Source organism: Pangasianodon hypophthalmus, chromosome 18 (assembly GCF_027358585.1).
Source record: "Pangasianodon hypophthalmus isolate fPanHyp1 chromosome 18, fPanHyp1.pri, whole genome shotgun sequence".
In the NCBI taxonomy this organism is placed as follows: domain Eukaryota; kingdom Metazoa; phylum Chordata; class Actinopteri; order Siluriformes; family Pangasiidae; genus Pangasianodon; species Pangasianodon hypophthalmus.
In genome coordinates, this window is record NC_069727.1 from 8,356,214 (window position 1) to 8,383,723 (window position 27,510).

Consider the following 27,510-nt stretch of genomic DNA (forward strand, 5'->3'; position numbering starts at 1 on the left):
TTGACTTGGTCAGTCTAAAACCTTGCACTTTTTTCCCCTGATGAATTTACATCATTAATAAAGGTTAGTGAGTCCATTCCAGAAGCAGCCATGCAAGCCCAAGCTCTGTATTTCTTTGCAAATTCCAATCTGGCCTTCTGATTCTTACTGTTGATGAGCGGTTTGCATCTTGTGATATGGACTCTATAGTTCTGCTCTCAAAGTCTTCTTCTTACAGTGGATTGTGATACCTTCACCCCTGCCCTGTGGAGGTTGTTGGTGATGTCACTGATTGTTGTTTTTGGGTTTTTCTTCACAGCTCTCATGAAGTTTCTGTCATCAGTTGCTATTGTTTTCCTTTCCAGTTCAGTGTCTGGTTGTTAGTACACCAATATTTTCTTTGTTTTTCAGGACATTTCAAATTGTTGTATTGGCTATGCCCAGTGTTTGTGCAATGGCTCTGATGGATTTTCCCTCTTTTTTCAGCTTCAGAATGACTTGCTTTTCTCCCACAGACAGCTCCCTGGTCTTCATGCTGGTTTATCCTTTTTAACAACAAATGCAGTCTTCACAGGCCAAACCCAGGGTTCAAACCAAGAGTAGACATTCAGAGGTATAAACTTTTTAAACAATCAATCTAACAGGGCACACTTAGGCAACAAGAAACACCTGTCAGTTACATATTTCAATATTTCCGTTCACTTGAAAAATGGGTGGTTTCAAACAAAGGTGCCATGTTCTATGTTATTTAACACATCTAGATGTAAATATCAGTTAATGAAAGCTGAAATTCTGACCTATCATATCATATTCATCTTTTGATTTCAAATCTAAGTATCCTCATTGTATAGCACAACCAAATGAATTGGCCTTGCCCTTCCAATACTTTCGGAGGGGACTGTATACTGTTTTCTCTAAATCACAACTTATTTTCCTTATCATGTAGAAATGCATGATTAAGCATACGTGATGTGGGCTAGCCTTCATTACTTTAATTAGGGAATGATGTGTAAAAGAATAGTTGGCGTAATGGTAGTGTTACTGTTTTACTGCACCAGATCCTGAGCTCTGGTAACTGTGTTTGATTATGGTTTGCCCAAATTTGCCCTTCAGGATCAATTCTTCTAAGCACGTCTATCTATCTATCTAGCCTTATATTTATCAGTTCAAGACCATTTCCACAATAGTGTCTGTCCCTTGAGAAGGCGACTCAGAAATCTGCAGCTACACTTTCATGTACACTACAGTGATCCTGAATGAGTGATCAGCTTCATTGCCAGCCAATTTGAGGGACTGGGCCATCTCCATGGTTACTGCATGATGTTTGAAAGACTGCAGAATGAGATAAATGTAAGTCGCTCTGGATAAAAGCGTCTGCCAAATGCCATAAATGTAAATGTAGATGCCGCTTAAATATTTTGTAGCTCACAAGACACACAGTGATGTACCAATATATGGCAGTGTGACAATGGCCACAATGATGTAATGCTAGAATGCTACTGCTATGAGATCTCAGAAAATTACTTTTGTTATCATGAGAAAAATAAGTGATCTCAAGAAAACAACTTCCTGTGTCCTTTCTGAATGTCTATAAATACGTAATTGCAGCTCATTCACAAGAACTTGGATGGCACATGCTCCACACACTCATCTTAAAAATGAGTATAATCATTTAATTTTAGATTTAAAAAACAGCTTTTTTTTCATTTCTGTTTGGTTCACAATATGATTTTCATTTAAAACACAGATTTATAACTCATTCAGTTGGCCAGTTCAGGGTATTTATCAGGCTGGTAGAAGCCCATTGGCTGTATGTGTGTGACAGTGCTGATGGGTTGTTGCATATTGTCTTCTGTTACTATGTGTCATATCGACGCTGGAAACAGCATCCAACTACAATACCCAGAAGGACTCACACACCAACCATTCAGTGCGAATTATATGCTCTGTGTTTCACACTGTTTGGTTTTCTGGTACTGGTCTGGTTTTCATGTTTTTGCCTTTGTCTTTGCCTTTGCTTTTGCCTAGTCTAGTTCAAGTTGTTTGTTTATCGCCTGACCTTGTCTGTTTTTTTTTTGTCTATGAGGAAACCCGCTGACTTAAATACATTCATATAGTAACACAGATCTGAAGGTGAGAACAAGATTAGTAGGTGTGTGTATGAGAGGAGATCACAGTGCATGGACACTGTATGTTTTAATATACAGAAATGATTGAAATAATGTGCTTAAAAATGTCCAAACCCCAATCTCCAGCCAAAGAAATCAACCCAAAAGTAGCACAATCCCTCATTAAAACCTGGGGCCTAATTTACATGTGGTTTTGAGAGGAGGACAAAATAATGTGTAAAACGGACGACTGCTAATCTCAAAAATGTTATTAAATTGAACAGAAAATGTAACCAGCTACACTTCAATTTTTTTTCCAATTTTTATGGGCAATCCTTCCACAAATGCACCAAAGGCTCAGCACACCTGACCCTCCGTCTTTATATCATTCTTCTGTAGAATTTTTATTTACTGTGGCTTTCACATCCTAAACCTGTAGAACCTGATGAACCCACTTTGTAGACATTTTTACACTCCATCAGTTTTATACTTCAGGAATATTTTATTTAACAATAAAGTATCAGCATGTAATCTGGTTTAGAAAAGACATGAATAATGTATACTTTAAATCATGAATGAAAATGAATGTTTTATACTTTACATTATATATTAATTTTCATTCAGGTTGGGTTTGTTTTTCACCATAATTCAGACATTTACTTCCTTGATTCTGCAATAATATAAATTTTTATTTTTATATAAATGCACTACATAGGCAATGGAGAAGCAAGTTTATTCCCCCTGTGTAGTGCACTATAAGTCTATTAGAGAACCATCTGAGATTCAGTCTCTCTCTCTCTCTCTCTCTCTCTCTCTCTGATTAAAGTCCATGGTCAGTCTGCTGTTCTCTGTTCAGCTTCAGCTGCTGATAGTTTAATATCACACACAACAGAAACTAAATAACCCTCATGATAAATTTTACTGTTAAATTTGATAAATTACACTGTTAATTAGAATAAACATGTGATATGAATTCCTCATGATATTCTGGATAATAAACTCATTTTACAAACACATCATCTTTAAAGTAAGTCTTAAACCAAGTTAAAAATCTGTTGATGAAGAGTGTGTCATTGTGTATCTCTACAGGTTGTGTAAGTGTGGTGTCTCAGATGAAGGCTGTGCTGTTCTGACCTCAGCTCTGAGATCAAACCCCTCACATCTGAGAGAACTGGCTCTGTCTGATGATAATGTCGGAGACTCAGGAGTGAAGTGTCTCTCTGTTTGCTGTACTGGAGAATCCTCACTGTAACCTGGAGACGCTGTGGTAAGATCATCTCTCGGAGAGTCACATGATCTGCTCCTCAGTAAAACACATTCTCTAACAGTGAGACTGAAGCAGAAGGTTTAGGTTCATCATCAGTGTACTAAAGAGGAACATTGTTTCTTTTCACTGCACGCTGATGATTTGTGAACAAGATCGACAGGTGTGTGTATGAGAGGAGATCACATTGCATGGTCATTTCTATACAGATATAATTAAAATAATGGAAGTAAAAAAATGTCCAAACCCCAATTCACAGCCAAAGAAATCAATCTGTGCTGGCAGCTCAAAAGTAGTGCAATTCCTCATTAAAACCAGGGACCTGGCAACTGTTCCCAACAGCACACATGGTGCTAATTTACACCTGCTAATCTCACAAACTTTATTAAATTGAGCAGAATATGTACCCAGACACACTTCCAGTTTTTCCGCACTATTTTGGCCGATCATTCCTCAAATGCACAAAAAGCTCAGCACCTCTGACCATCTGTCTTCATATCTTTCTTCTGTAGAATTTTTTTAACTGTGAATTTCACATCCTAAACCCATAAAACCTCATGAATCCAGTTTGTAGCCTTTTTTTTTTTTTTACAATCCATCAGTTTTATAATATAAAAAATGTTTTTTTAATTTGTTGTAAACGGTTACAACAAATTATCAGCAAGTAATCTGGTTTAGAAGTGACATGAATGTTAATTCTCTTTAAAATGAATGCGTTATACTTTACATTATATCTTTTAATTCATGATAGTGTTTGTTTTTCACCATGATTCAGACTTTTACTTCCTTGATTATGTAATAATATAATTATATGCACAACAGATGAGAGAAACTAAATATAACACTCAGTATGATCATCTTTAATTACATTGTTAAACAGGGTGTGTGTGTGTGTGTGTGTGTGTGTGTGTTGGGGAGGGGTTCTTCTTTTTTGTCCTTAGCTGATCACATGCCTGATCTACTCTTTTTCCTATTAGAACCTAGCTAAATGTTATAACACAGATGTTACTAAGAATAAAGAAATATTGAATAACAAATTATACACAGGAGATAATAATGTTCCCCTTGGACCCTGGGAGCAGAGACGATTACAAGCTGGTGATCATGAAGTACCACAGTCCAGTTTGTGGTTATTTATTCAGACGTTTTTTCTTTTAGTATCAGTGTGAGAGAACATCCGTGTATGTGTGATGAAGACTCCGGTGTCCCTGAATTTCCATGCTGAAGAATAGAGAACATGTTTATAAACACATCACTCATTTAGTTATAACACATTAAACAGTTTCAGAGAGGTTATAACACATTAAACAGATTCTGATCCCTGGATAAAATTCCTTGGACCTCAATCCGATAAAAAAACCTGAGGGATTATTTATTATTTGGAACAGCAGGAGAAAAACCACATGAACTCGAACTGAACCCAGTCAGTGGAACAGTTTCAAGCCATTGGTGGAATTCTAACTTGACAGGATTGGCATCTGAAGAGTTTATCTGAGGGAACCCCTAGGAGATTCACTATAAGTCACATTTATCACTTTGTAATTTGTGTATTAATGTACCAGTGCTGCTACTCTAAACATCAGCACTCTTGCAATGCTGCTTGTCTAACTAACTAACTAACTACATATAGTTTTGATGGTTTATGTGATTTTTCTGTGTTACTGATTAGTATTTGTTTAGTATTGTAACATGTTTTAATATTTTTACACAAGTATAGTATATACTTACTGTCCACTTGATTAGGAACACTTGTACACCTGCACATCCGTGCAATTTTCTAATCAGCCAATCATGTGTCAGACAACATCAACCCTAGTGTAATTAAGGCGGCAAAGCCAGATCAGAGTCACTGTAAAACAATGGAATACTCAGAGCATATGTAAAATATCTGCTGCTAACAGTCTTTCTCCTCAGGTTTGCCTTACTGGCGTGTTGAGTCTGCATCGAGTGTTCTGGGAGCGCATAAAACAGTATGCGGATCGTAACTGTCCAGACTGCCTGTGTCGAATATTCATCCTGGATGATGATTGGCTTGCTGGTAGAACCTTACCATACCAAGTTTATCTGAGAGATCACACATAGTACATTTTTTTTTTCAAATATTACCAAAATTGTACTCATTTTCAACCAAAATGACTGGGGGGCATATAATACAGAGTTCACAATTTGAGCTTGGGCAGAGTTAATGAGAAATAATTAATGCCTTTTTTTTTTTTTAAATATAATAGTCTTGCTTGCAAACTGATTAGGTTGGTCTTTTACATCCACTATCTCACTGCCAGTTGGGTGTCTAGACCTTTGAGGCTTTGATGTGTAGGGTGGGAACACATTTAATGAGAGGTATCTTGAGGGAATGAACAAGTTGCCTAAAGATGAAGTTTCTAACTGAGCCAATTCTGTCATGGCTGTAACAACATAAGATTCCATATTCCAGGTAAGGAACACTATTAAAGTAAAGGAGGTTTAGGTAGTAGAACGTGTGGTCCTACTCAGTAAATGATTGTTTGTGGTGGAGGGGACTGCTGTATGTTTAGGACATTTTGTAATCAGATGATAGTGCAGATAGTGATTGTTCACCATGATATAAACAAAACCTTACTGTAATACATCTAAAACATTCTTCTGCATAGGTTCCAGGTTTTCTTTTCCATTGTCAAGATGAATGCTACGTTGGTAGAAGTTTAATGCATTGTCTCTATACATGAACTGGATAAGTACTATTTAATTGAGACTTTATCTGTAAGTGGTGAGCAGGACTTGTTCATTCCAGCCACTGTCTGCAGCATAGGTACTGAACTCTAAGGCATAATCTGCCACAGTTCTTTTTCCTTGGTGTAATTTTAAGACCAGTTCCATTTGACTATCCTGCTAAAGGACAAGAACAAAGCTATTTCTAAACTTAAAAGATTTCCAAGGATTGAGTCTCCTCACATCTGATTCCAGAGCACTGTATCCCATTTCAGTGCTCTTCCAGTAAGCATTATTGTCAGCAAGGGTAATCAATGTAGAACTTCCTCAATATGCAGCAGTTATAAGGCACAGTTGTGTTTCGTGGGAGTCTAACAATGCCCTTTAAACTGAAACATCCTTTGCAGGATCCACTGACATGTTAAGGCAATGTCTTCTGCAACAAATCTTCAGAGACAGAGATGGCTCCAGTTGCAGAGTTTAATAAAATAAAAATAGTATGCAAATCAATCAAAGAGTCCAACGGTCAGTTTTCCAGTAAAAATGAATATCAACTACAAAGTAGATTCAGTGTAAAATATCTAGGCAAAGGTTAAACAAAAAGAAAATGGGTCAAGCATGGTCATAAATGTTCAATGCATTCAAAGCTCAGAAATGCACCACCAGTAAACAGTGATGAGACTTCACAGTGATTCCTATCTAACAGGGATTTTAAATAGAGAATCTAATTGAAATTTATAGCACATCAGTTTGCAGGCAGTTCAAAACTCTGGAAAAGGTACAGATAGTGATTGTTTACTGTCTTTTGACTTAAAATGTGAATGTATCCTTTTTTTGCAACAGGTTGTTGTACTGTTGATGTTGAGTTAGTTAACCTGATAGTTACTGCTTACTTGCATGTTGTACAGTTTACTGGTTTGCTTGTAAATATGTTTAAGATTACAGTTGGGTGTACTCATTACTTTGCCAGGTTTGATGGTTGTTGGTTCTTTTAGGAGCATACTAGATATATAGACAGGTATCAAGCTAACAGAAGACACAGCAGTAATGAAAGTTAAGCGAAGACACAGTTGTAATATTAATAATAATAATATGAATGCCATTAATCGTATTGTATTTATCAGTGCATCCAGTACATCCAGTAAAGTAGATTTTAAAACAAACACACTGTAAATGCTTTGGGAGACTTATTGCTGAGTTGAGCTGAGCTGTTTGACTCACTGGAAAGAGTTGGATGTGGCACAACTTTACATTTCTATGGACACACCTAAAATTATATTTCTGGCTATTCTACTGATACAAAACCATATAAACAAGTGGGACGGAAGTGGGTGTGGTCTACCAGAGCCACCAGATTATATTACCAGATTGATTATTACCTAAATAATAGGTAATAATCGGTGCATGTGTGTGTGGGTGTTTTTATTGAGCTGTTGTTGCTAACTGTTCACAGATATCGAGGCTCCATCTTCCATTATTAGGATGGTCATTGCTCTATTTTGTCTGTATGTCCACCTATTGCTCTATCTGTCTATATATCCATGTGCCCTCTGAATCTTCACAAATCATTTTTATGAATTAAAAGATAGCAGGTCTAATGCTGTGACACCACTCTTCACAGCCAGGGGGTGCTGGTTGATAGCAGCAACTCTTGTAGCAATCCCTCCCAGTTTCAAAATTGATAACAGACAGGGACTTCAATATGTAAAAATTATGTTCTTTTGACAGAACATATTTGTTGTACACCGACATATGTACATAATTGAGATATGCAGGTCAACCCTTAAAATCACTTAAATACACTATGTAATATACAATACAATATAAAATATAACTATACAGGAATCTTTATGGTCCAACGAGCTTAATTTGATTTGTGAATCTACATGTCAACACAGATGGGGGTTTCATTCATTCATTCGTTCATTCATTTATTCATTCATTTGTTCATACTCCTGAGTTTAAAAAATATATATATATATCAGGGTTGATTTGAGACCATACTGTCCCTGCTGCATGTCTGATATTCAGATTTTCCATTATAGGAGAATAGAAGGCACCCAGCAGGGGCTTGGCAAGTGAATGCTGAATTGGTGCACAAAAATCACAAAAGCAATGTTAAGGATAGTCTCAGATTCTTGTTCTTGGCTGACAGGAGTGGAACCTGATGTGGTCTTCTGCTGTTGTAGCCCAACCACCTCAAGGTTTGATGCGTTCTGCATTCTGAGATGCTTTTCTGCTCACCACAATGCTTTTCTGATCATCAACTTATATGAGTTACTGTAGACTTCCTGTCAGCTCAAATAGTATAATGTATTATAATAGTTATAATGTAGTATAGTGTAGTTATATTGTAGTATAGTCTAATGTTGTAGTGTAGTGTAGTTATATTGTAGTATAGTGTAATGTTGTAGTGTAGTTATATTGTAGTGTAGTGTAGTATAGTGTAGTTATATTGTGGTTGTAGTGTAGTTGTAGTGTAGTATAGTGTAGTTACAGTATATTGTAGTGTAGTTATATTGTGGTGTAGTTGTAGTGTAGTATAGTTATATTGTAGTTATATTGTGGTGTAGTTGTAGTGTAGTATAGTGTAGTTATACTGTGGTGTAGTTATAGTGTAGTGTATTATAGTGTATTATAGTGTAGTTATATTGTGGTGTAGTTATAGTGTAGTGTAGTATAGTGTATTATAGTGTAGTTATATTGTGATGTAGTTGTAGTGTAGTGTAGTGTAGTTATAGTGTAGTGTAGTGTAGTATAGTGTATTATAGTGTAGTTATATTGTGGTGTAGTTATAGTGTAGTGTAGTATAGTGTATTATAGTGTAGTTATATTGTGGTGTAGTTGTAGTGTAGTATAGTGTAGTTATATTGTAGTGTAGTGTAGTGTGTTGTAGTGTAGTATAGTGTATTATAGTGTAGTTATATTGTGGTGTAGTTGTAGTGTAGTGTAGTTATAGTGTAGTGTAGTTATATTGTGGTATAGTTGTAGTGTAGTATAGTGTAGTTATATTGCAGTTATATTGTGGTTGTAGTTGTAGTGTAGTATAGTGTAGTGTAGTGTAGTTATAGTGTAGTGTAGTATAGTGTATTATAGTGTAGTTATATTGTGGTGTAGTTATAGTGTAGTGTATTATAGTGTATTATAGTGTAGTTATATTGTGGTGTAGTTATAGTGTAGTGTAGTATAGTGTATTATAGTGTAGTTATATTGTGATGTAGTTGTAGTGTAGTGTAGTGTAGTTATAGTGTAGTGTAGTGTAGTATAGTGTATTATAGTGTAGTTATATTGTGGTGTAGTTATAGTGTAGTGTAGTATAGTGTATTATAGTGTAGTTATATTGTGGTGTAGTTGTAGTGTAGTATAGTGTAGTTATATTGTAGTGTAGTGTAGTGTGTTGTAGTGTAGTATAGTGTATTATAGTGTAGTTATATTGTGGTGTAGTTGTAGTGTAGTGTAGTTATAGTGTAGTGTAGTTATATTGTGGTATAGTTGTAGTGTAGTATAGTGTAGTTATATTGCAGTTATATTGTGGTTGTAGTTGTAGTGTAGTATAGTGTAGTGTAGTGTAGTTATAGTGTAGTGTAGTATAGTGTATTATAGTGTAGTTATATTGTGGTGTAGTTGTAGTGTAGTATAGTGTGTTGTAGTGTAGTATAGTGTATTATAGTGTAGTTATATTGTGGTGTAGTTGTAGTGTAGTGTAGTGTAGTTATAGTGTAGTGTAGTTATATTGTGGTGTAGTTGTAGTGTAGTATAGTGTAGTTATATTGCAGTTATATTGTGGTTGTAGTTGTAGTGTAGTATAGTGTAGTGTAGTGTAGTTATATTGTGGTGTAGTTGTGGTGTAGTGTAGTGTAGTTATATTGCAGTTATATTGTGGTGTAGTTGTAGTGTAGTATAGTGTAGTGTAGTGTAGTGTAGCTTGGGCATGTAAGATAATGAAGTTTTTTCTGCCTTGTTTGGTAAATGTCTTTATTTTCTTTAGTGGATGAGATCTGAATAATTTTGCTCTGCATACAGTAATACTGGATGCCTCAGTAAGGGACCGTATGCTAACTGTTGACCTGAGTCATTTATACTGCTGAAAAACAGACCCTCACAGCGGGTGGGCGTGGTTGCCTGGCAGCAGCGGTGACGCGGGGGAGTGGTCTGCTGCTGGTGGCTGTGCGATGGCGGTCCGGGGTTAGGTAACCGCGGAAGTGTGGAGCTGCCATCTGATCGGTGGGCTTCACCTTTGTGTATATACAGTCGGACTACTCGGTGAGAGCTACGCCCTCTGACAGGTCTGCTAGGGTCCATTTTGTTTTTTAGTGCAGAGAGAAGCGGGCTGTCTGGGAACTCAGCGGATCTTCCCCATGTAAGAGGATTCAGGTGGGCGCGCCCGAGGAGGACAGACAGGAGGGATGCAGACAGACTACTTGTCGCTTTGCTGTGGCGTGGACGCGTATTGTGTGAGAACGTTCCGATTGTAGCGAACATGTGTTTGGAGATCGAATTGGATCTTAAAGTCGGCGCTCAGGTGCATGGACTGATATGATTGTGCGTCCATGCTGCATCTGTTTAGATGAAGGCGAAGCCTGTGCGTGGAGATTCTGACAGTTTGTTTGTTATTTAGTGAATAAAATCAGCTTATTTTACAAAAAAAAAAACTGTTGAGCGAACCGTATAGCGTTTCCAGTGCAGGTGCACAATGCAATGTGTTGATTTAAAACCCATCAGCACTAGAAAGTGACACTGACGATGCAGGTTTGCTTGATAAAAAATATATTTTTCCTTGCAACCGTTGTGGCTCTGGCAGATGGGGACGATGTGCACACCAAGGACCCCAGCGCCATGCGGCACACCAGGCGCCGAGCCACAGGTCCAGCTCAGTGGACCCCCTCCCAGGATGTCAGCATGCCTTTATTACTGACCAGCCGTAATGCTACACACTTCAGTCGAAGATGCAAAACTAAAAAGTCTGGCTGTTACTTTCTGTCACACAGGATGGACCGGACCAGCCATGGTGACAGGTTAGGCCACAGTCAGTACAAGATATGGAGAAAGTTCACTGAGCACCAGAGAAACCACAGGCACAGAAGAGGCGCGAAGGAACGCCACAAGAAACTGTCATGGGAAGTAAAGAAGAGAGCAACTGGAGGTGCTAAGATGTCTGCAAATGCCCTCGCTTCTCCTTTAACGTGGTGGGAACCGATGCCCAAGCCTTTGGCGCTCGCCTCGACAGATTTCCCTTTCGATATAACCAAACATGTGGAGTTTTACACCCGGCGCATGGCCCCAGATAACCCATGGGACGCGACGCCTATGACCCCGCCATACCCTGAAGATGAGGAAAACGAGTATTACCCCAACCCCTTCTATCCGGTCACGAGCGAGACGTACACAGCCTACGCCATCACATGTTTCTCTGCACTCATTTTTGTGATAGGGATCATTGGAAATGTTGCAGTCATGTGCATTGTGTGCCATAACTATTACATGAGGAGCATCTCCAACGCCCTTTTAGCTAACCTGGCTGTTTGGGATCTGGCCGTGTTGTTGCTCTGCATGCCCCTTGTGGTTTTCCACGAGCTGACTAAAACCTATCTACTGGGCCACTTCACCTGTAAAGTTATCCCCTACATTGAGGTAATTGAGCTGGTCAAACTATAGTACTATTATCTTTTATGTCTATGTCTCTATTGCACAGTTTACATTTTTTCTTGCTGATTCCTTCTGAACCTTATCAGTTTGTTAATAAGCCCTTCATCATGTTAAAAAGGGTATATTAGAAGAGGGAAATCACTAAATCAGCTGGGGAAACAGTGATGTAGGGCTCATTATGTATATACAATACTCTTGTGTCAACCTTCATTCACTATATAAATATATTCTCTTTTAACAGTATTAGTTTATTTTGATTTTTCCAAGCGTAAATGTGTTTATCAGATATTCAATCGATTAAAGCACTACAGTAGCAGAGTGGTTCACTGTCACTACGTTTAAAGAACCGCAGTATTCACATAGGAAAAAGAGAATCCCCGTCTACTGTCTGGACATATCCTCATGCAGACATATACCCAGACACTACAAAATCTGGGTTGCGTGGATCTTTTATGCCCTTGGCACAGACCTTCCAAAACAACCCGTAAAGTCTAGTTTTAGCAGAGGGTCAATTTACCCTAATTAGCTTCTTTTCCTCATTGTGAAACATACTGATAGTCGTTGTCCTGTTGGAAGGTGAAAATCTCCCTCAGTCTCAAGCCTCTTGCAGACTGGAACAGTTTTTTTTTTTTTTTTTAGGATTGTCCTATATTTGGCTCCATCCATCCATCTTGCCCTTAGCTCTGACCTGCTACCCAGTCCTTGTTGATAAAGAAGCATCCCCATGACGTGATGCTACCACCACCATGCTTCATGGTGGGGATGGTGTTTTTCGGGTGAGGAGCAGTGGAGCTTTATCGTAGCCAAAAGCCTGAATTCTCGTCAGAGCAGAGAACCTTTTTCTACCTGTGCTGAGTGTCCAACATATGACTCTTTTCCCCTCTTCTTGCCACTCTTCCATAAAGCCCATGTTACTCTATGTTACTTGGTTACTCTATGACTAATGCCCTCTTTACCCGGTCGCTGAATTTTGGTGGTGAATTTTGGTTATATATCTAACAAACTCTGGGCCTTTCAGGAACAAGCGTATTTATACTGACATCACATTACACTTAATTACACACAGGTGGACTCCATTGTGCGATATGTATCGTCTAGGATAATATCTTAATTGTTGTTTTAACAATGTGCCAGCTGACATTATCGAGTATGTCACTCACGTTGCAAAAAACAATCAGAAAAACACTTTGAGTGTCCACGCATTCACGGCATGATGTAGCCTAGTAGGATAGACTAGTGCGTGTGCGTATTGAGAGTGCACGCTTTCACTGCGTGATGTAGCGTATTAGAATGCAGTGTGCAAATGAAGCTATCGTAGCTGCCTAAAAGTGCATGACTGAAGTTAAAAATGAGTAAACACACAGCGCCAGGAGACAAAATACAGACACCAGCAGCCTAGCAATCTGCGTCGTTAGATTTAATTGCTAGACGTGTGTCATCCTCACTCACATGGAGGTGGTTTGGCTTTGAAAAGATGGATGTTGCTCAAAAGGCAATCTGCAAACTATGTAGGAAATCAGTTGCTGTTAAAGACAGCTCAACAACTAACTGGTTTCAGCATCTGCGAACTAACCACAGCATAAAATATGAAGAATATGAAAAGCTTCGGGAGTCAGCTATCAGTGACACGCCTAGACCAGCCAAGGTACCAGCACAAAAACACATTCAGCAAACTTTAGCGGAATCATTCTGCAAAAAAGGGCCTTACGACGAGAAAAGCAACAGATGGCAAGACATAACAAACACTGTCACCATTTACATCGCAAAACACGTGGTGCCAATTCAAGCGGTTGAGAGATGGTTTCAAACCATATTGTATTGTTTTTACTTGAATGCTTCAGTTTTAAGTAAATAAATAAGACCTCCTTCCTTAAATATGTTGTTTCCATTAATATCATTAGTAAGCAACAATTAATACCCTATTAATAAGCACAATCTAGTACAATATAAGGCTTTTACAAGCACATTTTTGAAGGATGTAAAATATCATCTACTTATCGACCAAATCCCACAAAATATTGAGATAAAATTTTTTGTCAATAACGCACACCCCTAGGGTGAATACTTAAGCAATCACAACTTTTTTTTTTTTAATAAATCTTTTCTACTTTTGTCTTTATTTGGAAATAATGAATTGATTTTTTCCACCTCTTCAATACCATGGAGTACTTTGTGTAGATTCATGACATATAATCACAATTAAATCCATTTCATTTCCAGGTTGTAACACTACGAAATGTGGAAAAGTTCAAGTAGGTGAATATTTATGCAAGGCATTGTAAGTCGTGCTAATGAAAGTTACTGGAAAGGTTAGCTTTCATTGAGGGTTACGTAGAATTAAAAAATTATGTTGACGCTCAGGACAATGTTCCTCATTTTTCAATCTTTTAGTAAAGCTGTGTGTAAATGTTTGCGTAAGTCAAACCGAACTAAATTTCTGCCAAATTTCCAAAAATGTCGTAAATGCTGCTTTTCTTTGTATGCACTTTGTATGTGTTTGTTGATGAGTTCCAAATACTCGTACATTACCAGGCGTGTGCAAGACACAGCTATCTGAAATGGGCGACGCCCCATAAAAGGCTAAATTCACAGCAGAAACGATGAGTAAACGGCAAAAAAGGGCTTGCTCAGAGATTGAAGTGAAAGTTATTTTGACTCATGTATGTATATATATATATATATATACACATATATATATATAAATACAAATATATATATATATATATATATATATAAAATACAATTTTTTTCCATATGTATTCATATTCTATATATATATATATATATATATATATATATAAATACATATGGAAAAAATTATATATATATATATATATATATATATATATATATATATATATATATATATATATATAAATACATATGGAAAAAATTATATATATATATATATATATATATATATATATATATATATATATACACACACACACAGGGTGTTCCGTAAGTCTCCATACATAGGGGAAATTAATACTCTTTAGCAAGATGTCTTTCAAAATTTTTCATGCTTAGTTTATATTATATGTATATTTTTGAAGGTAGCCTTTAAGAATGGCTTTGACAAAAGAAGAATGTATTGAAATCATTCTCATGGCTGGCTCAGGAAGCTGTCACAAGGTTGCGGTGGACATGCCGTTACATGCGTAGCATCAGAGGTGTTAACTCGAGTTCATCATGAGTGGGAGAGAAGAGTCAGTGTGCATTTATAAAGAAATGGCAGTAAATAAAGTTACATTTTGCTAAAAAGTGTTAATTTGTATGGAGACATTTGGGACACCCTGTATAAATATGGTCTCTAGAGTTTACACAGAATGGTGCAAAAAACAAAACATCCTGTGAGTGAAGCATCTGCAGGCTGAAGCCCCTTGCTGATGCTGATACAACCTGCTCACCATGGCTGTAAAGAGTGATTATATGAGTTACTATATCCTTCCTGGCAGCTTGATCCAATCTAGCCATTTTCCTCTGACTACTCTTATGAACAAGGTGTTTCCACCCACAGAACTGTCGCTCACTCAATGTTTTTTTTTTTTTCACACCATTCTGTGTAAACTGTAGAGACTGTTGTGTGTGAAAATCCCAGGAGATCAGCAGTTTCTGAAACACTCAAACCAGTCCATCTGGTACCAACAACCATGCCATGATCATACTCAGAGAGATCACACTTTTGCTTCATTCTGATGTTTGATGTGAACATTAACTGCATGATTTTTTGCATTGCACTGCTGCCACATGATTGAATGATTAGATAACTGCATAAATGAGCTCCTAATGTTCCTAATAAAGTGGACGGTAACAAAAACATTTTGCACAGGGCAAAAACTACAGAAAAATAGTTTGTGTTTTGGAGTGGCCAAGTCAAAGCCCAGGCTTAAATCCAATTTAAGCGAAAATCTGTGGCATGACCTGAAAATTGCTGTCCACCAACACTGTCTATATTATTTGGGAGAGGAGAGGAGAATTTGCATTGAGGAATGGAAGAAAATGCCAAAATCAGAATGTGCAAAGATCAGAGAGACACATCCGAGACAACTCAAATCAGATCAAACACTGAGAGCGTGAATACTTAAGCAGATTTTTTTTTTACTGTCAAATCATTCTGAGGACATCCAGATACTTTATTCCCATTCTGAAAGCAAAACCCCATTGTGATATACATCTTGAAGAAGAGCAAAAAGAAAAATAATCACTGGGGAGTGAATATCTTGCAGAGGCACTGTGCGTGTGTGTGTGTGTGTGTGTGTGAACACAATTTTAACATTTTACAGTATTAACGTTTAAGTACAAAATATTAACATAAAACAGCTACTTACACAGTTTATAAGTATTATAAAAATACTGACGATACTTGCAGTATTTCTGAAAAGTGTGATGTGATGTAATTTATCAAGATATCAATATATCATCATGTTGCCCAGCTCTGCACTCACGTCAGCACAAAAAAAAAAAAAAAAATCTCCCCTCATGAAGCCAGCTAGTAAGCGTGGTTTTTTTTTTCTTTTTTTTTGGATGTGCATCTTGCACAGTCAATTACAGTTTATGCCAATGAAAATAAGTTTGTTTTAACTGAGAGTTGGACTAGAACTCACGTGCATAAGCATGTATTATGAGAAATTTTCCACTAAGGCGCATGAGTTTTAGGTGCTTTGTCAGTAAGACTGCCTATTTGTCAGCTAGGATGTACGTGTGGAATGGCCTACTGCCTCGTTTAATTCAGCCCATGAAAGCTTGCAAAACTTGCAAAGCTGCCTGAAGTCTGGAACCGATAGACATCACCACACTCTTCCCTGCTTTCTTCAGTTCCTGCTTTCACCGTGCCTTCAGCAAGTGAAGTGTCGCTCAGTTAGATGCAGGTCAGGTGATTGACTTGGGCATTGGAGAACATTCAGTGTTGCCAACTTAGAGACTTTAGTGGCTTTAATTTAAAAAAGAGCCTACCAACAAATCTAGTGACTTTTTGAGCAGACGTTATTGATCATGTTAGTGATCACCATTGTTCCCAACAACCAATCACTGATCACCACTGTTTCCCAACAACCAATCACTGATCACCACTGTTTCTCAACAACCAATCACTGATCACCACTGTTTCCCAACAACCAAACACTGATCACCACTGTTTCTCAACGAACAATAACTGATCACCACTGTTTCTCAACAACCAATCACTGATCACCACTGTTTCTCAACAAACAATAACTAATCACCACTTTTTCCAATGACCAATCACTGATCACCACTGTTTCTTAACAAACAATAACTAATCACCACTGTTTCCAATGACCAATCACTGATCACCACTGTTTCTCAACAACCAATCACTGATCACCACTGTTTCTCAACAACCAATCACTGATCACCACTGTTTCTCTCAACAGTGTCTCTTCACTTATCACTTCAGTCATTCTCATCACTGTCACTGATTTTAGAAAAGAATGCTTTCATCTGCATTTTCATCAAAAGTATAGTATTTTGTAAATGCACAAAAATTTAGTCTGTGGTGCCATGAGCAAAGATGACTTCTTTCTATTAGAAATAAATTATTTAAAGAATAAACTAGAATCTGTTATTTTCTATTCTGAGAAAACTATTTGATTTTTATCTTATTATAAGATAAAATCTTCCTTCTTCACGTACTCTGATTTGTAATTGATATGCCAATGATGAATAAATTGATTATTCATGATGAATAAATTAATATGCAAAGTAGCCTATGATGTTATCTAGTGACTTCTAGCAACTCTTTGTCCATCTCCAAAGGTCATTGTCCTTCTGCCCTGTGAAGCGTCGTCCAGTGAGTTTTGAAGAAAGTGGCTGAATAATATAATAATATAATAATATAGCTGTATACACTTCAGAATTGATCCTGCTGTTTTTGTCTACAATCACATCATCAATAAATACACGGGAACCAGTTCCATTGGCAGCCATATACTCCCACGCTCTAAGATGAGGTCGTATGCGTCAGATCATGAGCAGTTCCTTCCCTTTTCCATGCTCTTCTTTTCCCATCATTCTGCTCCAAGTTGATCTTTGTCTCATCTGTCCATAGGATGTTGTTCCAGAACTGTGCAGGTTTTCTTAGATGTTGTTGGCAAACTTGAATCTTCTTGTTTTTGAGGCTTACCAATGGTTTACATCTTGTGGTAAACCCTCTATGTTTACTCTGAAGTCTTCTCTTGACCATTGACTTTAACACAGACACGTCTACCTCCTGGTTGGTTCTTGATCTGGCCAACTGTTGTGAAGGGGTTTTTCTTCACCAGGGAAAGAATTACTTTGTCAATGTCCATGTATTTATGGGCCTGACTGTAAACCTGTAGCGCCCACTTGTTGTATGTGCCACTGTACACGTGTGCTCACATGTCACAGTGCTAAAACACTGTTTAAAATGGATGTCTGTTCAATTCCTCGTTAAAACAGATCTTTGTGTGTTTGATGCAAGTCAAGCTCACATCTAAAAACATTCAGATTTGTGTCATGTGTTGGTCTTTAGTGTGATTCAGTAAGTGACTCCAAATCCTGAAATATATCACCCAGTGTAGAGACCTACAAATATGTTTAAAAAGAAAAGTTTACAGCACACAAAGACAAGAGAGATGTGAGGACATCTATGTTCTTAGCAGAGAACACATGGGTTCTAAGCCCATGTGAGTTTTTCTTCAACCGTTAAATATTTTTGATATTTGGAAAACAGATATATGAGGGTGAGTCGAATGACAACCATATATATATATTTTTTAATTTTGTTGCAAATAAATGTCACAAAAGTGTATCACCTTTTTATATAATCTCCATTATATTTAGTGCAAGTGTTACTCTTCATAAGTGTGCAGATTTATGTATTTATGGTTTTTTTTGACTCGCCCTTGTATATTAAAAACATTAACCAGTATTATAAACGTTATCACCTCATAGTGCGTACAGTTGAATAGTTGTTGGTGTTAATCAATAGACTGAATATTCATGTGTTTAAAAATTAGCCTTAGTTTATGGCCCTGCAGGAGCAGACAGAAATGCTGATGTGGGCCATGCAGAATTTCAGCCTGACACCCTTGTTTTAGAGCTTGCATAGATCAAGGCCAGGCATGTCGACATAACACGCAAGGATGTTCTCTTCTACTAGCTGACCAAAGTGTCTTTATTTCTGAAATGGCAAGATTTACATGGTATAGAAATGTTGATTTCCATAATCCTGGTATTGTTATGACAGCTCCAGAAGTGTTGAATATGTATGGTTTGGGATTTTTCTCATAATGCACGTCATTTTTACAATTGATAGGAATATATTAAAAGCTGTACATCAACCTGTTAAATACAGGAAAACTTGAATGTGAATGATTTTTGTGTGTGTGTGTGTGTGTTATGGAAAAAAGCAACAATGGAACATAACTAAAGAGAAAAGGGAGTGCTCATAACCCAATTGTCCTAATAGAAATAATTATGAAAGTAGTTTTCTTATGCAATCTAAGTATGTTAGCAGTTGAACATCCATACATGAACAGTGAACAGACAGGAATATCCACACTGATCCTCCCTCCATAACTTTATCCTCATGGCAATCATCATTTCTGAATTCCTTCATGTGACTTTAGAGTCTAATTGACTGTATATAAATGTAATCATGTTCAGAGTGATGTCTCTGTATCTCTTGATGGCACTTTTTTCATATTTTCTGCAGTCCAGAATGTTTGTATCTAAAGATTTATTCCCAATGGTCTATGCATCATACTCAAGGTGGACTTCCACACTGTAGCCCCTATTTCAGGAGAATTTATGTGTCAGACTGCTTCACATAAACCACCGTAACCATTATGGCTTTTGTCTGGAGCCCCATGCCTTCCTGCACTCCCCCACTGTAATCCCATTCATCAGTAGAGAAGAGTTATTGCCACACTCGCCAACACCAAGCTGCCCCCTCCATCCCCCCAAGCCCCCTGTATGAAAGCACCACTAAAGGCAGATTAATAACTGCTGCTGTCATTGGGCTAAGAGCTCTTAATCAGGAGTTTAATGGACCATAATTGAAGCCAGTAGCATTGAGTGGCATATCATCTGCTGCTAGGAAACGTGAATGGCCAGGGTGTACCACGCACAGTTCACACTGAGTCATTGATTGTGACTGGGAAAGGGCAGACTAAGGTTGCTTTCACACCTGAGTCTGAATAAGAGTGATAAAGGGATAAAAAATAACTTTGTCAGAAATGCAACAACCGAAAAATATAAACAAACCAAATGCACATAGAAATCACAAAAATCACCCAAGCACAGGCCCTGTTCACACCTGGCATCCATAACATGCGTTCTGGGTGAACCAATCGTAAGTACAGGTGTGAACGGGGTGCAGTGTGTCCCGGAGACGCATTGTGAACCAATCACTCAAACCAACTTCGGAGATGGTCTGGGATGCATTAGACCACATACCATTTGTAGTTTGAATGCAAAAAAAAAGGTCATCACAAGACTGTTTGGAAATCATGCTAACTGGTAGAGTTCTCCACCACTATGCTAATTGATAAAGGCAATGCTGTAACACCAGAGACAAAAGGTTTTAGAGCTTCTTTTGTTATCTCATCTCCTGTTTAATCTAAGTTTCGTTAGCAGACATACGATCGAAACATTTGAAACAGCCCTTACAGGACATTTCTGCCTGAAAACAAAAGCAGTGGAAGGATGACATAATAAACGTGTGTAACACCCTTCTTCCAGTGCAAATGTATGAAATCCTATCACAAGTGGTCACTAGAGACGCATTCAAAATGCCGGGTGTAAACGACTATGTGCTTCAGCTGTCCACTTGTGATTGGATCACTTGAGACAGATGTTAATACCAGATGTGAACAGGGCCACAGAGAATACACTGTTCTTTGGCCTCGCAGTTCAGTTTTAAGCAGCTTGCATATACAAAAAATGTTGCCTACAACCCATAATACAAAGTATGTTTGGTTCAGTTCCTGCAGTTAAATGAACCACACCAAAGGGGAAAAAATAGGGGCCTAGGCACAAAGACTATTAACTTTTTAACTGTTGGTGACTTCTTAAGTTGGTGATTTATGTTTCTGTAAAAGCTAATGTTTAAAGGCTTTCCCCAGAACATTGTTTAGCAATGCATAAATGTAACATTTTAGTGAGTATACAGATAAGTCTATGATAAACAGTCCTGGGCTTTTGTCTTTTTAGCTCATGAGTAATAGTGAGGAATTTTCCCCACTGAGTATGGTTATTTGGACCTGTGTATACACCCATAGATATGGATTGGAAGCAGATAATAGACCACCATACTTAAATGCTTGATGTTGTGAATACAGTAATAGTGTTAAAAAGCAGCTGGCCTCTTTTCAGTAATAAAGGTTGCATTGAATGTTGCCAATCAGAATACCACAGGCGGTTTGAGTGCTAATGGAGCACAAGTCTAAACTAATGAATTAATGCCATGCCATTACTGGATTGTAATGGATGTTATGACTCATAATGGCTTGTGGACATTTTGTGCTTCTTGTCAGGATGGTGAAGGCTTGACGTATCCTATTTGACTTTTAAGGCAAAATGTAACATCCAGATTTTTGTACTTTTTAGTTTTCACACTTGAAATACTGGCCAGGGTAGTATGTAGCAAGGCTTATTATGTGTGGTAGTTGGAATAGATCCAGCTTATGAGCTGAAATTGAGTGTTTTCTTCTGCTAAAATATGGCATATATAGGTGACATTTGTAGTTAGTAAAATTATGTAGTACATGTGATAATTTTCACATTTGTGTAAAGCATAGAGTAACAAGGACACAGCACAATTAGACTGGGACACTAAAAAGAATTTTGTGAATGTTTTGCAAACCTGTCAACACATGAACCCCACATGGGAAATGTTCCTAGCGGTTGAACTAGGTTCACCTGCCTGTCAAACGTAATTTAGCCTGCAGATAAGGCTGGTGCCTCAGCAGAGGACGCATTCTAACACTTACAATGCTTCATAAGGCCTTGTAATCTTTCTTTTGAAATGCCAACGTGCTCTAATGCAAATGCTGAATCCTGGCCATTGTTGCAGAGTGGCATTTCACCCTGCTTCTTTTGTCACTATGACTGAACTGCATTTCAGAAAATCAGAGCCCTTTATTCATCGTATGTACACAGGAATTTCACTTGGCAAATCAGCACAAGGAGCTCCAACACATGTGCCATGTTTTAATAGCATATGTATCACAACTGTGTGTGACAGGTAGAAGGAAATTGGCCATATTGCATATATACAGTGGATATGAAAAGTCTACACACCCCTGTTAAAATAGCAGGTTTTTGTGATGTAAAAAATGACACCAAGATAAGTCATGTCACCTATTTTTAACACCTTAATTAGATATGCACTATATTGCCAAAAAGTATGTGGACAGCCTGACCATCACACCCATCTGTGCTTGTTGAAGATCTCCTTCCATATTTGTTCCCCCTTCGCTGTTATAATAATCTCCACTCTTCTGGGAAGGCTTTCCACTAGATTTTGGAGCGTGGCTGTGGGAATTTGTGATCATTCAGCTACAAGAGCATTAGTGAGATCAGGCACTGATGTTGAGTGAGGAGGTCTGGAGTGCAGTCAGTGTTCCAGTTCATCCCAGAGGTGTTCAGTGGGCTTGAGGTCAGGGCTCTGTGCAGGACACTCGAGTTCTTCCACTCCAACCTTGACAAACTATGTCTTCATGGAGCTCGCTTTGCGCATGGGGCATTGTCATGCTGGTGCACAAAGGGTTTTGTTTGGGCATCTTAGTTCCAGTGAAGGGAAACTGTAAAGCTACAGCATACCAAGACATTCTGTACAATTGTGTGTTTTCAACTTTGTGGCAACAGTTTGGGGAAGAAGCACATACAGGTGTGATAGTCAGGTGTCCACAAACTTTTGGTATAGTGTAGCAACCAACAAAATTAAAAATGAAGAAAAATTAAAAAGTGAAAAACAAACAAAGTTTATAGGGAAAAAAGTAAAAACAGTTACCTGATAGCACAAGTGTGTACAGCCCTTAAATAATACATTGTTAAAGCACTTTTACTTGTGCAAATGCAGCACTCAATGTTTTTGGGTAAGAGTCTACTAACTTTGCACATCTCGATTTGGTAATTTTATTCCACTCCTCCTTGAAAAAATGCTCCAGATCTATCAAATTGTGATGGGATCTCTCCTGTGCACAGCCCTCTTCAAGTCATTCCACATGTTTTTAATAGGATTTAGATCTGGACTCTGACTGGGCCATTCCAAAACTTTGATCTTCTTCTGAAGCTGTGCCTTGGCTTGGCTTGTCTTGACTTGACTTGGATTTGTGCTTTGGGTCGTTATCATGCTGGAAGGTGGCATTTTTCTTCATCTTCAGTTGTCTGCCTGTAGGTTTGTTCCAAAATAGATTGGAGTGATCCATGATTCCTTCTATCTTGACTAGAGCCCCAGTCCTAGCTGAAGAGAAGCAGCCCCATAGCATGATGCTGCCACCACCATGCTTCACAGTGGGTGTTCTTTGGGTGATCAGCTCTCTTGTTTTTGCACCAAACATATCTTTTAGAGTTATGTCCAAAAAGACCAGAACACATATTGGCACATTGTTTGGAGTGATTTAGGTGGACTTGAATGTTTTTTTTTTGTGTGTGTGTGCGCATGTGTGTGTGTGTGAGAGAGAGAGAGAGGGATTCTGTCTAGCCAGCATACCCCATGTGAAGAATACGAGAGGTTGTTGTCACATGCTGGAAGTTACCAGTACTTTAATGTTGCTGTAGGTCTCTTGGCAGCCTTCCTGATACATTTTCTTCTTATCCTGTTGTCAGTTTTGGAAGGACGTCCTATTCTTGGTCATGTCACTGTGGTGCTGTATTTTTTTTTTATCCATTCATTGATGATGGCCTTCATAGTGTTCTATGGCAGATCTAATGTTTTGGAAATTCTTTTGTACCCCTCTCCTGATCGAGCTCGAGATCCTGTACATGCTTTGTAAGCTCTTTTACTGGACCATGGCTTCAGCAGTTGGATGAAATCAAGATGTCAAAAAAAATCCTACAGAAACAGCTGACCTTTATTTGGGGTTAATCAGAATCACTTCATTGATGACAGGTATATGATAGTTACTTCTGAACATGAGTTTGAATTCTGAGCACAGTCACACCCATATCATGCCCCGTTATAAAAGTGTGTGTGCACTTATGCAGTCAGGTTATTGTAAGTTTTCACTTTTTTTCCTAAAACATTTCTGTGTGTGTTTCAATTGAATTTTTTTTGGTTGCTAGATCACAATTAAAGATGGAAAAAGATTTAACTTGATTGATCTTGGTTTAATTTTTTTACATCACAGAAACCTTTCATTTTCACAAGGGTGTGTAGACTTTTTATATCCACTGCATAAGCTCATGCTGAAAATAAATATAATGGTCAGTGGGTAATGTTGACTTAAAGTGTGTTGTTTTTTATGTGTCTTTCAGGTAGCCTCGCTGGGCGTGACCACCTTCACCATCTGTGCCCTGTGCATCGATCGATTCCGTGCCGCCACCAATGTGCAAATGTACTATGAGACAATTGAGACCTGCGCCTCTGCCGCTGCTAAGCTTGCCGTGATCTGGGTCGGCGCGTTACTCTTGGCGTTGCCCGAACTCCTGATCCGGCAGCTGGTGAAGGATTCAGACACAGAGGAAGCAGAGCGGTGCCTGGAACGCATCTCCACCTCACTGCCTGAGACTCTTTATGCACTGGGCCTGGCGTATGAGAGTGCTAGGCTCTGGTGGTGCTTTGGGTGCTATTTCTGCCTGCCTGCTCTGTTTACCATCGGCAGCTCGTTAGCCACAGCACGCCGCATGCGCCAGGCCGAGCGTGGATGCCCACGCGCCAACAAGAAGCAGATGCGCCTGGAGAGCCGCATGAACTGTGTTGTGGTGGCACTGGCTGTAGTCTATGCTGCCTGCGCAGTGCCCGACAATGTCGCAAACATGGTGGCAGCCTACATAGGGCACCTGGACATTGTGGGTGTACTGCGCACGCTTGGTCAGCTCTTACTCTTCCTGCGCACTGCCATAACACCCGTGTTGCTGCTTTGCCTCTGCCCGCCGTTTGGTCATGCTTTCCTAGAGTGCTGTTGCTGTTGCACAAGTATGTGTGGTGCGGCGGCCTCCTCAGCGGTGGGCAGTGACGATAACGAGCATGAATGTACCACCGAGCTGGAGCTGTCTCCATTTAGCACCATCCGTAGGGAGATGTCCAACTACACCGCGACAGGGTCCCACTCCTGAGCCACCGGTGCCAGTGTGTGTGTCAGTGCCAACAATACTACACAGTGTACTGCAGAAGCACATACTTTCTCACTTCTGTAAATACTCTGACCACTGTCTTATGAAGTAATGTACAAAACTTAATTACTTTTTTGTATTATTATTTGTATTAGTATATGTTTTTAAAAACTAGTGACTCTTTACATATTTTTTGCACTGCCAACCGCTTTATCTTTGTTTATATGTCTCTACATCTTACTGCTAGTAACATTCCTATGATATCTGTATATGGCAATATGTTACATGCCTTGACCTTTCTTTTAATGAAGGTGATTGTGTAAATCTGTCTTGAATTGCGTGAAGCAGTACACTTGAACGCCTGAAGAAAATTCCTGTGTGTGTGATAGCAGAAAAGAAAAGTAGATATCAACACTATGCTCAGTGTGCTTAATGGTTTCTAAGTCCATTTTTATATAACCAAAAATTCTCTTTAATAAACTCAAGTGTTTGCTGGGAAATTGCATATCGTTCAAAATTCTTTACTGGAAATTGCTGTATTAAAATGCAAATGTGGCCTCTTTTTTCATTCAGTACATAGCTTGTCAGCGAAATAGATATTACAAGTGGTCTGTCTAGTGCTGCTTGAAATGATTTCTTCCCCCACATCATGCTATTGAGTGAAAATAAGGAAAACGCCTTCCAAAGATATTAACCTTGCTTTGTTGTCTTTGTTGTCTGTATGTTACAAAAGACAGATACCACAGATCTGTCACTGCTGTACATGTGTTTATCAGTATAATCGTATTAGCTGTCAGACTGAACTGATCCAGGGAGAGTCTGTTTTATCTCAAAGCATGGAGAGGCCTACTTCCTCCACTCCGAAAAGCTGCTCTTTTATGTTCCCTCATGCGTCGTGTGTATTTCACATCATCTGAACAAGGCCTATCTGTTGTTTTGCCCACTTTTAGAAACTCGAGGCAGAAGCTCGGTTATGGTGTAATATACAGTTAAATTGCGCATCAGGAATGGTCTGTTGGCCCCCCGATTGGTCTGTTACGGCTGGTAAGTGTGCTTGTTCCGGCTCTGGCTAGTGATTACTGCACTGGTGTTCCATTTGACTTTAATCCAATTATCCTGCTCAGTTCAAGCATCAATCCATAGTGTCTTACTTAAAGTTAAGTTGAAAAAGAAATAATTGAAATAGAGTCTCTAGATATTGCTAGAATAGTCTGTTAACCTAACTAAAAAGTGAGTCCTTAAAACAATTAAAGCAGTTTTCATGGCACAGGAGTTAAATATACAGCATTGTAGGTGAATGCCTGCCTTTCCCTTCCAGCAATGCCACAGTAAGAACTACTTCTGCATACAGAGTATACTCCACAAACGTGATAATCTAATATATATATAGTTATATATATATATATATATATATATATATATATATATATATATATATATATATATTACTATATATATATATATATATATATATATGTATATATATATAGTACTGTGCAAAGTGTTAGGCACCCTTTTTTTTTGTACAAACCTTGTTATAGATTTTATTTGATGACTTCTACATTATCAAGTCAGTACAAAAACATTAGTTTTCCAGCACAAAATTAAATGTTACAGAAAAATGTTTGTATGTCAGTAAAGAAAGCAGCATATTACATAAGAGACACTTTTCAGACAGAAAAACATAATGAAGGCTGCTGGGTTTTGCTGCAAAAATAAGAAGCAAGTGCTTTTCCTGCTCATTTCCAGCTCATTTCCTTATAAAACTGCACACATTGTAAATGAGACTACTTAATTTTTTTTAAAGCAAAGGGTCGTAACACCAAATATTGACTTTGTTTAATTTGTTACTGTTTACTGCTCTTATATAACTTGTTTCAGGAGCCTTTCTCCTCTTTCTAACACTTTGATAATGAAGAGCTCAGCAGATGCTTGTCTAAGTTCATTTCAAACTCACTTTGTGGGTGAAAGTTGAGAGTGCTCTCCAGTCTGATCTTGTTAGCACAGTCAGTTAGCATTACTTGCTGTTCTCTTGAATGCTTAGCTGCTGTAGAGGGATAACATTTCCCTGGGCTGTGTTATGACCTTCTTGATCTTGTCCACTTCTTTGTTCTCCTCAAAAGAAACAGCTGGTGGTGTTATTGTTATGCTTGCACAATCATCGTGTCTGAATAATAATAATAATAATAATAATAATAATAATAATAAATGCTGACATACAGGCCCAGACTGGACACTGGGAGATTTGAGCTGTATGGTGAGGCCACAATGTAAAATCAGGTAAACAAAAACACAACAGTGATATGTCGTTCACGAGCGGGTCTGCTGTTTTAGGTGAAGGTTGAAAGCTGATTCTCAAATATCTGATAGTTAGGCAATGCTGTTATTCAATGTTTACATTGAAACCTTTTTTCTACATCTGAGCTGTTCTTTACATGAATGGTGAGACATGATGCACTGATTTTTGCTGATAATGTACAGTATCTGGTCAGGTGTATTAGAGAAGGCCATGAATTATCAGGATAAATTGAAATAAATCTTAGTCTTCTTTTTTGTCAATAT

At 38.2% G+C, this 27,510-nt stretch overlaps 1 protein-coding gene across 1 annotated transcript; it reads left to right on the forward strand.

Moving 5' to 3' along the window:
- Positions 1-10,173: 10,173 nt before the first annotated feature.
- Positions 10,174-26,282, forward strand: gpr37b (G protein-coupled receptor 37b). The gene is made up of 2 exons (XM_026922740.3): positions 10,174-11,670; positions 24,151-26,282. The coding sequence occupies exons 1-2, from the start codon at positions 10,783-10,785 to the stop codon at positions 24,949-24,951; spliced, it is 1,689 nt and encodes a 562-aa protein (XP_026778541.2). The 5' UTR covers positions 10,174-10,782; the 3' UTR covers positions 24,952-26,282.
- Positions 26,283-27,510: the final 1,228 nt, after the last annotated feature.